This window comes from Corvus cornix, chromosome 2 (assembly GCF_000738735.6).
Source record: "Corvus cornix cornix isolate S_Up_H32 chromosome 2, ASM73873v5, whole genome shotgun sequence".
Classification (NCBI taxonomy): Eukaryota; Metazoa; Chordata; class Aves; order Passeriformes; family Corvidae; genus Corvus; species Corvus cornix.
In genome coordinates, this window is record NC_046333.1 from 18,791,560 (window position 1) to 18,804,633 (window position 13,074).

The window sequence follows — 13,074 nt, forward strand, 5'->3', positions numbered from 1 at the left end:
GGTTTCAGTTTGTGATGGGTTGACCTTGGCTGGATGTCAGGTGCCCACCAAGCTACTCTTTCACTCCGTCTCCTCAGTGGGACAGAGGGAGAAAATACAAAAAACCCCCCAATCCCTTATGTGTCAAGGTTTTTGGGAAAAATGCAAGGGCTGCACTCCGAAACAAAGCAAAATAGAGATTTATTCTCTACTTACCATCAGCAGGCAATGTCCAGCCACTTCTTGGAAGTAGGGCTTTGGTGCACGTAGTGGTTGCTTCAGAAGACTGCCTTAATCACTCATGTCCCTTCTCCCCTTTTGCTTTTTTTGAGCATGATATTTTAAGATATGGAATATCCCTTTGGTCAGTTTGGGTCAGCTGTCCTGGCTGTGTCACCTCCCAACCCCTCATGCACCCCCAGCCTATGGGAATGGTGTTGAGGATGAAGCTGTGCAAGCGCTGCTCAGCAATAGCCAAAACACTGGTGTGTTATCAGCGCTGTTCGGGGTACAAATACAAAGCACAGCACTATAATGGCTGCAATGAAGAAAGTTAACTCCATCCCAGACAGCCCTGGTGTACAGTTAAATAATTTGTTGTAGTGATGTTTACAGCTCCTATACAGAATATTCTTTTCAATTCTAAATGATTGCTGGCACCTTTATTATTTGACATTTTCTGAAAACAGAGGTCTTTTTTCTTTTGAACTTACACTAACTAGGAGTTTTAGTGGGCCACATTTCACAGAGCTGTGTTCACGAAACATTGCATTACCTTGTGATTTTTATAACTCAAAACCTACATTTTGAAGTTAGGAACAAAATCCAATAACACATATTTTAATTCTGCTAATATTTTAAATAATTTGCTTTTTAAATGGTTTCAAAATAGCTGCTCTGGGAACTGTAGTTAACCTTATTCCTGTGAAGTGATTTATTAATAGAGAGTAGGAGCCCTTTTTATCTGACTGGGAGATTAAAATAATATTAAGTTAAAATTATCTAGTTCCCTCCCTTTCTTCTTCTGCTCCTTTGTAAGATGAATAAAGGTCATTTGAAGTTAATGTCTGGTACATTTGGAACTAATAACAGGAAATGCTCTTTCTAACAATAGCTAATCTCTCTTTTAGGTAGGGCTGAACCCTTTTCTAAGATGTGTTCATTTGCTCATGATTCTGGTAAACTTCAAGCAGTAAGGCTGAACATTTCCATGTCAGCTGCCTGCTTCAGGCTAAATTTGTAATTTTTGTACAAAATACTCAGCAGTTTCCAAGGCTGAGACTATTCCCTTGCTTGGAATTATTGGCAGGTTGTTTGTTTGTTTCAAGCAGTTGAGTTCGACTGAGTTGTTGAACAGCTCAGTTGTCTTAGCATTTAGGGCTAAAGAATTGAAGCTTGCTGAAATGAAAGAGTCTTTTATGTTAGTCATGTTTCCTTGGTCATGGAAGTCCAATGTTGATAAAGTTTTGTATGACTTCAAATACAGAAAGTTCAGAGATACTTCTAAGACCCCTTTCCTGGCACCAGACAGTCCTGGAATAGTGTGTCCACCCAGTATGTTTAAGGAAGCCTCTGAGAGTCAGTGTGAAGATGGAGAGCCATTTGGTAGAAGGGAGATAACAGGCAATGGATATTGGAGTGCCTTAGGTAAAAAGATTTAACAAGAAGCTATGAACAGATGGACTAGACTAGTTTAGAAACAAAATGAGACAAACTGATATCTGAAATATGGTGGTCAAATGGAAGGAAGGTTGCAGAGGGGTTGAACCTGGGGGAGATTAACAGAAAGACATGGGCCAATCAGCCCATGGTTTGCTCAAAAGCCTGAGTGGAAGGGTCTGTTTCCTTTGCTTAGGGTGGCATGAAAATACTGACTTGTGTGAAATCTACAGCCACCTCTAAATCTGGAACACAGGAAAAATGGTAGTTTGTTGATGTGATCATTTGCTGCTGTGTCTCAGGGATTTGTTTGGTGTGCTTACGTGTGAGCTGTATTAAAGAAAAAGCAAAAGTTATGAACTTACTGATTGAGGTTTAGGATGGGGAGAACAAACTAAGTCGTATAGCTTTGTGAAACTTAACTTTCGTGATTTAGAAGTATTTCTTCCTGTGCATCACTATCATAACATTAAGTGCTTGTTTGTGAAATAAGCCTTGAATTTGGTGCATGCGCTGGGTGTTTTCTGGTTATCAGCTGCGTGAAGGAGTGTTACAGTGCGGATGCTGTAACACGCATATCAAACAACGAGGCCCATGGAAAAGAAATATATATGGACCGATTCTTGGTAGATGTTTCAGAGATGTTTATTTCTCCAGCTGCATGGCCGGGATCTGCCGAGGACCTGCTCAGTCATGGGACCCGAGGGTCCTTGCCCGTGCAGGGGAACACAAAACAACCAATGGGGAATGAGGCTGACCAGGGCCAGGGAAACCCTGTGTCTCCCCCCCAGGGCCCCTCTCCCAGGACCCCACATGGCAGGGGGAGGGCCCCAATATTTCACCTGTTTATTTTTAACAAAAAGAGATTTAAAACTTAACATTGAAAACAACTGGAAAAACATGAGATAACAAGGACAGTTTCAAAACAAAACGAGCCACCCTCCTGAGTCTTTAAATGTCCAAACAGATTCTCTGGAACATGTTAAGGCTGACAGAAGGGAGACAAGACTCTCTGAGCATGCTTTGTGGGGAAACTGAGGCAGGAGAGGGTTTAAGTTCTTCCCTCCCCCTTGTCATCCCCCCCTCGTCATTGGAGAGGAGTTGTAGGGAAAGGGAGTTGTATAGGGAAGCCATGGGGTGAAAAACGGATTAGGAATAAACTGGGGATGGGTAAACTTAGGAAAGGGTTCATATGGGGTATAGGGTAAAAGGGGAAAGTAGGCTGTGGGTAGGGAAGTTGCTGAGATGGATATTGTTTATAATTTTGTGCATAACGGCTGCCTTTGACTGGAATACCTTCAGGCCCAGTAACATTTGCTGCTTGTAAACCTTTCTTTCCTTGTGCTAAATCAAATTGTACAACTTCCCCATCTCCTACACTTTGCAGGTAATTTTTAGGGTTATTCCTTTTAATGGCAGTTCTATGGATGAATAAATCTTCCCCTGTATCATCTCGCATTATAAATCCATAGTTGTTTTTCACATTGTACCATTTCACAGTTCCTGTGATTTTCGTTGCTACAACTTCTCCTATCACATGCTTGCGTGTTTGTCATGGCTGCTTGTCCCACGTGGCTGCTGCCTCGCCGACTCCAATGTTCTGGCCAGACCCCCGCATTGCGGCCGCGCTGTGCCCTCGAGCGGCGCTGCTCCACCGCGTGTCTCGGCTAGGCGCGGCTCCGCTTGCCGCCACCGCCGCCAGCTGCCACCCGCGCACCGCCCCTCTTGGTCGGCTTTTCATGGGGCTTGCTCCACCACGCGCTGCGCGGGGCCGAGCAGGCACCGCGCTGGGTCACGCCGCTCCCGCCGCACCTCTCTCTGCTGCTGACACTGCAGATTGCGTCACTCCGCCCGCGCGCGGGAACTGCTTCACTGCTGTTCGCAGAGTGCTCAGTCCACGTGGCCTGGGTTGCACGGACTCTGAGGCATGTTTCCCTTCGCCAGGACACAGCTGACATTGCTCAACAGTCTCAGTAATTAAATAATATTCACGAAAATATTCTTCCATTGGCATATATTTTGACTCAGAAATTAACTGTGTCCAAACCGTCTTCCAAAAGTCTTTGGTAAGAATTAAATCCCAAGAAACGTAGAAAAAGTTCTTAAACAACCATGCAAGGAAATGTTTCAGTTCCTTTTGAGCTTGAATTAAGCTAAAATTTACAAATCGTTGTTCAAGAATCTTTTCAAGTTTAAGATAAATGTCCATATGTGACTCAGAGAGCCAAGAGTCTTTCCACAGTTCCTCCATAGTTTAGATATGGAATAGCAAAACAAAAACAAGAAGAGAAATCCAGAGTTTCTAGAGTTTACTCACAAATCAGTTGCTGTCCTTAGGGATTGGGGATTGTTCTGCTTGCATTACCCACCATTTGTTACAGTGCAGATACTGTAACACGCGTATCAAACAACGAGGCCCGTGGAAAGAAATATATATGGACCGATTCTTGATAGATGTTTCAGAGATGTTTATTTCTCCAGCCGCATGGCCGGGGCTCTGCCGAGGAACTGCTCAATCACGGGACCTGAGGGTCCTTGCCCGTGCAGGGGAACACAAAACAACCAATGGGGAACGAGGCTGACCAGGGGCAGGGAAACCCCATGTCTCCCCCCCCGGGCCCTCTCCCAGGACCCCACGGCAGGGCGGAGGGCCCCAACATAGGAGAATCCTGCCTTGTCTGTGCTACTGCTCTCCCAGGATGTCGCAAAATCTGGATGTGCGTAGTGAGTAAAGCAGGGGCTATAGCAAATGAAAGGAAATTGTTATGGGTAAGGTAGCTGAATCCATCTGTGGAGACATGGGTCTTGACTCTGTTGTTGCTGCAGAATTTTGTCTGTTGCTCAACAGTGACTTAAGATTTTAGAGATTTCATCTTGTTTCTTTATGTTGAAACTGAGTACCCAAAGACTGATTTGCAGAAGTACTGGGTATTTGTACAGGTAACCCAAGCCTATAATTTGAACATATTCAGCTGTCAGGAGTCCAAGAGGGAACACCCTGAGACCCCTGTATGTTTTTAGAAATTAAGATTATTTTACCTCAATTTGCAGGTTGCCCTAGTAGCGTGGCTATTGCTATTCCCACTTTCTAGGGTGCATTATGAAGTTTGATTAATGGCTGTGATGAGAGCTATATAAAAGCTTCTGGGGAAACTAAAATTCCTACCTTGATGGTAGGATTTAAGTAGTCTGTCCAAAAAATAGGATACACCACATATGGAACCATCTCTGCTGTGTACACAATAAAGCAGGGGGCCTTGCCGAAGTACAATGTATGAGTACCTGATTAAAGACAATATCCGAATGCATATGTGCAAGAGGGACAAATTAAGCTTGTACAGGCAGCCATTCCATAACTTAAAAAGATTTAACTTCATGGTAGTCTAAATACTCTTTTCATGCAGTATTGTTTTACCGTGTAATTTATGTTTCAACTGGGAAAGAGGCTGGTAGAATCATCATGAGGAGAGGATGGAATGTGAAGCTGTGTGTTAGAAGACCTCCAGGTTTAGTTATAGGTATTTTTCTTTGTATGAGAATAAGTGCTATAGTTCTGTGGTAACTGCTCTGAGAATGAAATGACCACAGAGTGATATTTCCACAGCTGCAGTATTCGTGGAGGTGAGCCCTTGGCACCCCTGGAGGAGGCAGTTGCTTGAGCACTGGGGAATTTTGCCCAGTCGCTGCCTATCTCTGTTAGTGGATGAAGGCAGGCTTCTCCTTTAAAGGCTGAAAGCCTTTCACAAGTGCTTTGTTTACAGTAAAAAAAAATGCTAAATTGCTAGGGGCACATTGTGGAAAATGAAAACAACCCTGTTCTTCTGTATTTTCTATTCTGTAGGTAAAATACAAAAGAGACTTTGAAGAAAGCAAAGGAAGAGGGTTCAGTATTGTGACCGATACGCCCGAGTTACAAAGACTGAAAAGGACTCAGGAACAAATCAGTAATGTATGTGACTGCAACCTAAAGTGATTGTAGATGGAAAAATAGTGTGTCTAAGAAAAGGCGTGTTTGTTGGTAGTTCCGATGAAGTCTGTGCGAGTGAACAATCTGATTTTGGTGATTGATTTGTGTATGTCAGATTTTGAAATGTGTGTAACTGTATACCATGGACTTGTACAGCACATTGGCAATGTGTGTTCACCTCTCCAGCTTTCAGCTAGTATGCTCAAAGTACTTTCTTTATTAAAATGATTTGACACTTTTTGCCCTTTTAATAGATTTGTCAGCAAGTAAGAATACTTTTGTAACTTTTTGTTTACGTATAAAGGATATACATTATGTAAGTTAAAAAGTTTTGTCTCTTTTTTAGCAGGGGCTGTCAAAATTAGCATAACGCAAGATGGAATTTTCTAGAAGCAGATAAAATTTTGATGCTGAGTTTAAAAAGAAAATACATGTGAGACAATGCTCTGCAAGATGACAAAGAAATGGCAAATAGCAAAACCTAACATATTTCATTAGCTTACAGGAATGGGATTTTTAAAAACGGGACTTTTCCTGATTTATATTTTCACTTAGAAAGTTATTTATTTGCATTGTATTCTCTTGTAGCATGTTTAACTCACTTCATGGTGGAATATTGAGTGATACATAGTGCAAGTTCTGATATGTATAAAATAGGTAAGAACTAGTGTGAACTAGAAATGATGCAGAATCAATACTATTCACTTGTCCTGACTTCCTTTCTGATCATTCTTCTGCTGCAAGAACTTGTCCCTGTGGATTATTTTGGGAAAATGTTTTTGAATCACTCTCTGTAGTAGTAAAATAAGAGCACAGCAGCAGAGACACCCTGTGCAAGTATGATCAGATGAAAAGAATGGGATTTATTTACTTGAAAGAAAAGAACTTTCTTCAAGTTGGGATATTATTGAAGAAAAAAATCTCTGAAAAATACTAGTTTTTCACAGCAATGGAGATTTACCGTTATTGCCAAAGCATTCACTAGTTAAGATTTTGATGTCCAGAGCTATCTTTGAGATGAAAAATTTGGGCTCATTTCCTGGAGCCTTGGCTAATGGAGAGGACAGTTTATTTAAGAGCCATGCAACTGCTGCTGTATAGGCAAGATGAGAACAAAAGCTCATCTCTTATGTTCATACTGGGGCAACTGAAATTACCGGCTTGTAAGAGAGAAAAATGTAGAGTGGTGAAAAACATGGCCATTAAGACTTCCATTTGGGATCTGGGAAACTTCAGTGACTCCCTGGTTTTAATCAGCTGTATTTTTTATTCAGACCAGGAACTTAAATTAGGTCCTCTCATGACCTACATAGCTTCCTCAAGCAAGAGTGATTCCTTTGTGTGGGGTAGCTCTGGAACGCATCAAGGAGATGAAACAAGCAATGCTCTGGTGAATACTTAATCCCTTGCACGGGTCTGCTCTGTTAGGAGAGATTGAGAGGAGTGCCGTGCAGCAGGTCTGTGGTGCTCAGTTTGGGATATTGGCCTGCCAAGAAATTTATTTAGACTTCCCAAGTCCAGTACCCTGAACATCATAGTACAGGGTAGTATGACACAGCTCACTTGCATGCTCTTACCTCTCTCTTGTTCAAAGCATATTGGGTATTCTGTTGTGGGAAAAGGAAATAATAAAAACAAACAAGTAGTTTTGTGACATGGGAAAGAGCTTTCTTCCCATCTCTATTTTTGAGTGGATTAAGGGGGTTTCATTCCTAGTGGAAGATCGTTGCATGATTTATGATACTGTCTGGTTCCTGAACCAAGGATACTCACCTGCCTTTTCAGATCCAGAAATAGCTTTTTAAAATGGGAAAAGTGGTTTTATTTCAGTTTTTTCTCTTGGTCATTGCATGTAAGACTCCTTTCTCTTCATTTCTAACCAACCAATTCTTAACAATGTAGATTTGTTCTATCCAGTCTTAATAATAGAGAGTTGTTTTACTTATGTACGTAGCTGAGAGAGATTCCAAGTCAGGGACTATATTAGAAATAATTAGTCTTGAAGGGCAAAATGGAATTTTAAAATGTGCATGATAAAAGAAGTTGCATTTCATTTCTGTTTACACTGAAATAACAATTTATAGCATTATATCCTAGAAAGATAATTGTGCATAGGCCACATCTTCAATTTAATTAGAAAGCTCCTGAATTATAGAAATGCCTTCCACACAGAGTAGTTTCTGTATTTGTCAGATAAGCAGTATACATCATGGACTAAGGATCTAATTAAGGTTTCAAGACACTGAAAGGTAAGCACTTTAATAATTCTAAAATAATTTTAATTTTCAGATACAGAAAAATGGAAGAATACTAATATATCTATTTAATTTTCAGTTTTGTTTTGATTTCACCTTGAAGTACTAGAAACTTCTCAAAGAGCCTATTTGAACCAAAATTGTAACTACTGCATTGAAGGGGTAAGTGAGAACAGTTAACTGTGTAGCTATCCTTGATGAAAATAAATAACAAAATAAATTTTATAATAATAAATGTTAAGTAGCATAAATGTTTTTAAAAGATTGTCTTTTTTGTCCTGATATGAAGTTTGGCAGCGTATGGATATTAGCACAGTGCTCTGACTTTTTAAAGAATCTCTTGTGATATGAATATAAACCTTGTGAGGAAAAAAATCATGGGGGGACTGGAAGGAGAGTGGGTAGGTAAAGGGTGTTGAATTTTGGTTGTTATTTTGCCACCAGCAATCCTTCCTCTGAAGATTTAGACCAAACTTGTGGACTTTACTTTATGGCTCTTATGGAGGTATCAGGACCAGAATGCAGCTTCTTAGAAAAGAATGAAATTTATCCCAGTATCGCATGATTTTTTAGCCTAGTTCTGCAGATGGACAACATATTTTGACATTGACTATGTAGTTAATACAAAAAAAATATATACTGTTCACACAGAGAAAAGTGTACATTTTGTCAAAGGACCTTGCAGTGTTTTTTGTCCCTCTTGAACTTTGAAAGGATTTTCAATATGAATGCAAAGATTCTCAAAATGAAAAAAAAACCAAACCAACCCCATGTATTTTTATAGGTGATTTTGCAATTAAGCTAACTGCAAACTGGTTTTACAAGGAAAAAGTTAAGGTGGCAAAAGGAACAGAATAAATAAAGATGACAACAAAAGATTATTGGTCTATCATGACACAGGGCTAAAGGAGGGAGTAGAAACTCAATCTAATAATATTTTCTTTGGGGAAATGGAACACTTTCAGCAGTCTGCAGCAATGAGCTGCAGCTTACTGCCACTGTACTTTTATGTCTAGATATATGACTTGAAGCATGTTTTATCCTATGTGAAATAAGTTGCTCTTTCTTAAATATGTTTCTGGTAAATGTCTGCAAAGTATAAAAGAAAACAGGTGTCCATACAAATTGATGGAGTGAGAAGCTTTCATTAAGATAAAGGCCAGTGCTTGGATAGTAGAGGTTGCTGGCTTGGTTGTATGGCTGGAAGGATGCATGGAAGCTTTCACAGTGGTTGTGCTCATTGCATTAAGAGCCCATGTAAAAGCATTCCTCACTTCCTCATTAATGCTGGTATGAACTTAAATCATGTAGGAGCAATAAGCACCACACATTTGTGCCCTTCATCTCTTGGAGAGACAGAAAAATGAAGCCATGCAGTTAATTTATTTGTATGTGACTCATTTTCCAGTAGGTTTGGATCGTATCTGAAATGAAAACTATGCCTTAATGCAAAGAAGGAAAATAAGAAAGCAGATGAAATCTGCTTTGAAAAACACATTTCCAAGGTATCCTATTTTGGTGAAGAACTTAGGAAGGACAGTAGAGTTAATGGAGAGAAGGTCTCTGAATCACCGCTCTATGGGGTAAGGGAGTTGCTTGCCAAGTATGAGGAGTTGAACTCCTCACTGAAGTTAGTGAAGCCTGTATTGGATGCAGAGAGTGTGTGAAGATCTTGTAGCATTCTTTAAAGTGTTGTATGTGGGTTCTAATGAAAAAAGGTGTATATTAATTGTCTTTAAATGTCTTTAATGAAATGTGGTGCCTGGTGTGGGGTTTTTAATTATCAAGGTTCACAATCTACCTCCAGTTAAATTTATACAGCTTCAGGGAATGCAGAGGAGGACAGGATTTCCCCCATAATTTGAATCAGCTGAACACCTGTTATCTGGACAAAGACACAAATGATAAGGAATTGGACACTACCTCAGATGTGATAAAAATACATCTTCAGTAGCAAGTAAAGGAGGACCCAAACCACATCACTACTGTAGTTGTGCACATCTGAACATCTGAAATTAGAAACTGTCCCTAACAGACACTGAGCCACGGCTCCCTATTTGGAAGCTGTTGGCAGAGTTGTTCAATCTGTTTACTTGCTCAAACATAAAATGGTCTCTTAAATTGCCAAAACAGATTGTAGAGAAAATTGGCAGGAGAAGATGCTAACAACATGGCCCAGAGCTCCATTTGTAGGATGCACAGCACAAAACCTGCTGATACTTGTCTCTAAGGGTTTTTTTCCCTCTGTTGAATTCAAGTGAAGAAGAATAGGGAACAAGAAAAATTAACAGCAGCATCAATGTCAATTTCACAAAACCAACCCTGGCACATCAACGAAGAGACTGGGTAAGCATTTTAAATTGCATAAAAAAAGAGCTTATGCTGTTCTAGGCAATGCTGGGATTTAACTCCTTCTGAAGTAATTCATACTTTGTTCCTAAATCCCTATATTCCTAAGCATGATTTTTATGTTGCTGTTGTTTCATTGGAAAAACAAGCTTTTATTGACACAATTGTGTCAGCTAACGTAGATTGAATAGCAAGTGTTGAGCAGTGCCGTGAGTGCTGTGTGTCTGCGGCGGGTGTGGTCAGCCACATGCACCCTGCTACTGATTGCCCTCTGCTGCCCTTGGTACCTCTGGCAGTTTAACATGAACTCCAAGAGCTATTCATTATCTGGTATGCTGTAGGCTTAATTCCACACAGCTGCACTTCAAATATCTGCGTATAACTCATGTGATTAAGCATCTATCAGTTGCGTTCAACAGCATTTTTCCTGTCTGGAAACAAGAAGGTTGAATGTGTCGTTCCTGTTGCTAATATGAGTGTATCTCTGCAAGAAGGTGGAGCACCTGCTGTGCTCCTGTGCAGTGTACATGTACATGCACAGAGTCACATCCAACCTTGTTCCTTCTGTGGATTGATCATCTAAGCTTGTTTTGTGTAGATACATAGAAATGGAAGTTCTGAGAAGGCTCAGGTCATTTGACTTTCTAATAGTTCTGTGTTGAAGTTTATTTGACTTCTAATTTTCAGTAGGCAGAAATAATTTTGCCTTTAAATGTAAAGTCCTAATAAATGCATTAGAAATTACTTAGAAAAAGAATTACATTAATTTTCAATGACCATGAGAATTTTTTGCAGATTTTTACATAGGTTTTATATTTTGTAAGCTTTCAGAAATGTTTAAAATGACTGAACACATTCTTAAGAAATGATGACTCTAAGGAAATGTAAGTAATATTTTAGATAGAATTCATGCTAAATGAGAAAATGGAAAGCTTTGAGAATTCATTTGAAACCTCAAGGTGTATTCTACTTAAAAAGGAAAAATCTTTCTTTACTCATCATTATCAAAATATTACGCAAAATTAGAAAGAGACAGTGTTAAAATAGTTCCTATGTATATGAATTCTTTACCTACAATTTCAGGAAAAATTTTCACTGAAGAAATTTGGTGGCATGCTGCTTTGCCACTTCTTTCTATTGTGATCCCTGTGTAGAACAATAGTCACCACTATTCAGTTTTCTAATTTTTCTTTCATTTACTGTTTATTTACTGTATGTTTTGATACTCCACACATCATAAAATGTTGTAAAAACAACCTGTAACTTCTTTGTGGAGTTTTCCTCAAAGCTTCTTTCTCACTTCTTTAACTGTATTCAATTACATTGTTGTCAGAGTTGTCTAAGAAATAAGGAGGTATTGGAATCCTCCAATACGGAGGATATGGATAGGTGGTCCTTATTTAAATGAAGAACTAAAGCACACAGATTATTCATGCTAATGCAGTAAGTAGCACCTAGAATAAACCATTATCTTCTGTGTAGCCTCCTATTAGAAGTAGAGGGAGGCATAGACTTTGCTAGGGAATTTTACAGTTGTTTATTGGGGAGGAAAAGATTGCTGAGAATCCAGAGCAGTGTGTTCGTGATTCATCTGGGGTAGCACTGACTTCTCTTTCTGTTCCCATAACATTTTCAGATTCTCTTTTCTGGTGTCTCTTTCTTAATCCATGTGATTTACATAATGATAGCTCCCAACATGTGGGGAGAAACAGTATTTTTAGATCCCAGAATGCTAACTTGAAGGATACTTTTTTGGAATGTCAGATCGTCATTATAGTAATTCTGTGTGAAACTGTCAGTACAGGTGGAACTGAATAATTTAGTTGACTTAAATGACGGTTAAATTTCTGCTGAGAGGGTGGATGTTCAGTTTTCAGCAATGTATAACTCAATTATAGACCATAGTCCATGGGGGTAGTAGAACAGATATCCCTAATGAGGTGACTTTCCTCACCTGCTGAAGGACAGCTTCCTGGTCCGGAGCAGAAGCATCAGAGTCTATCAGTGATGTTGTTATGAAGCTGCTTCTTATGTAACACAGGTGGAGAGGCACATAACTCTTCTCTAGAAAGAGCAGGAACATTTTGTCTTTGAGAAGCTGGAAAACAAACCCCTGCCTGATGCATAACTGCATTTGGAAAAATTGTTAGCATTAGAAATAAGGATTTATAATGCTGTTAGTGAGTTTATTATATGTCATACTGCCCACATAGCATTAGATGTGTAAATTCAGATAGGCCTTTGGGTAAATCCACTGAAACACTATCTACAAATCTCTACTGAGGTTCTGGTAAGCTACTAATGTGTGAAAGAAACACCACATTAGGAAATTGTGTAAAATGGAAGTTCCTTTCTGTTACATACAAGTCTATTTGAACTCGAATGGCATGTGACCTTGGGACAATTTCTGCCTGGGGAAGGTTCACTTTCAGTAGCCCTACGGTGAGGATGATAAGTGACCTCAAACGAAGCTTCTCAAACGTGAATCCTCAAGAGATGTAGGGGGAAATATTTTAGGTTAAGTGGATCTCTGATAGTCAAAGCAAGCAGATGTGACGCCTACATAGCTGCTTCTTAAATGATCTTATTCCATCTGGCTTTATTCTATAGGGTTGCTTAGGAAAATCTTTTTTCTCTTCTTTTTTTGAGCAAGTATAATATGATACATATTATTGTGGTTTATTATATTTTTCTAGGGTTTCAGAAGTCTATTTTATAAGTTTACAGAAGAAATTGCTGTAACGCTTTTTTTTTTTTGTATTAGTGCTTTCATACGAAATCAGTTGATTGCAGAAATTATGTAGCCTCAAAGTTTCAAAAAGTTTTCTGTGAAGTTCCACAGGGAGTAGTATAGTTTTTCTGATT

General features: G+C 39.5%; 1 protein-coding gene across 5 annotated transcripts in view; it reads left to right on the forward strand.

The window, feature by feature from the left end:
- The window catches only part of NEBL (nebulette), a 256,082-nt gene that overhangs the window by 111,134 nt on the left and 131,874 nt on the right, over window positions 1-13,074 (forward strand). For 2 of the 5 annotated variants that reach the window (XM_039548361.1, XM_039548360.1), the window contains exon 4: window positions 5,480-5,587. The exons of 1 other annotated variant lie outside the window; for it this stretch is intronic. In XM_039548361.1, coding sequence (XP_039404295.1) covers window positions 5,480-5,587 — 108 coding nt within the window. 2 more of the 5 variants (XM_039548357.1, XM_039548356.1) reach the window with 2 other exon arrangements.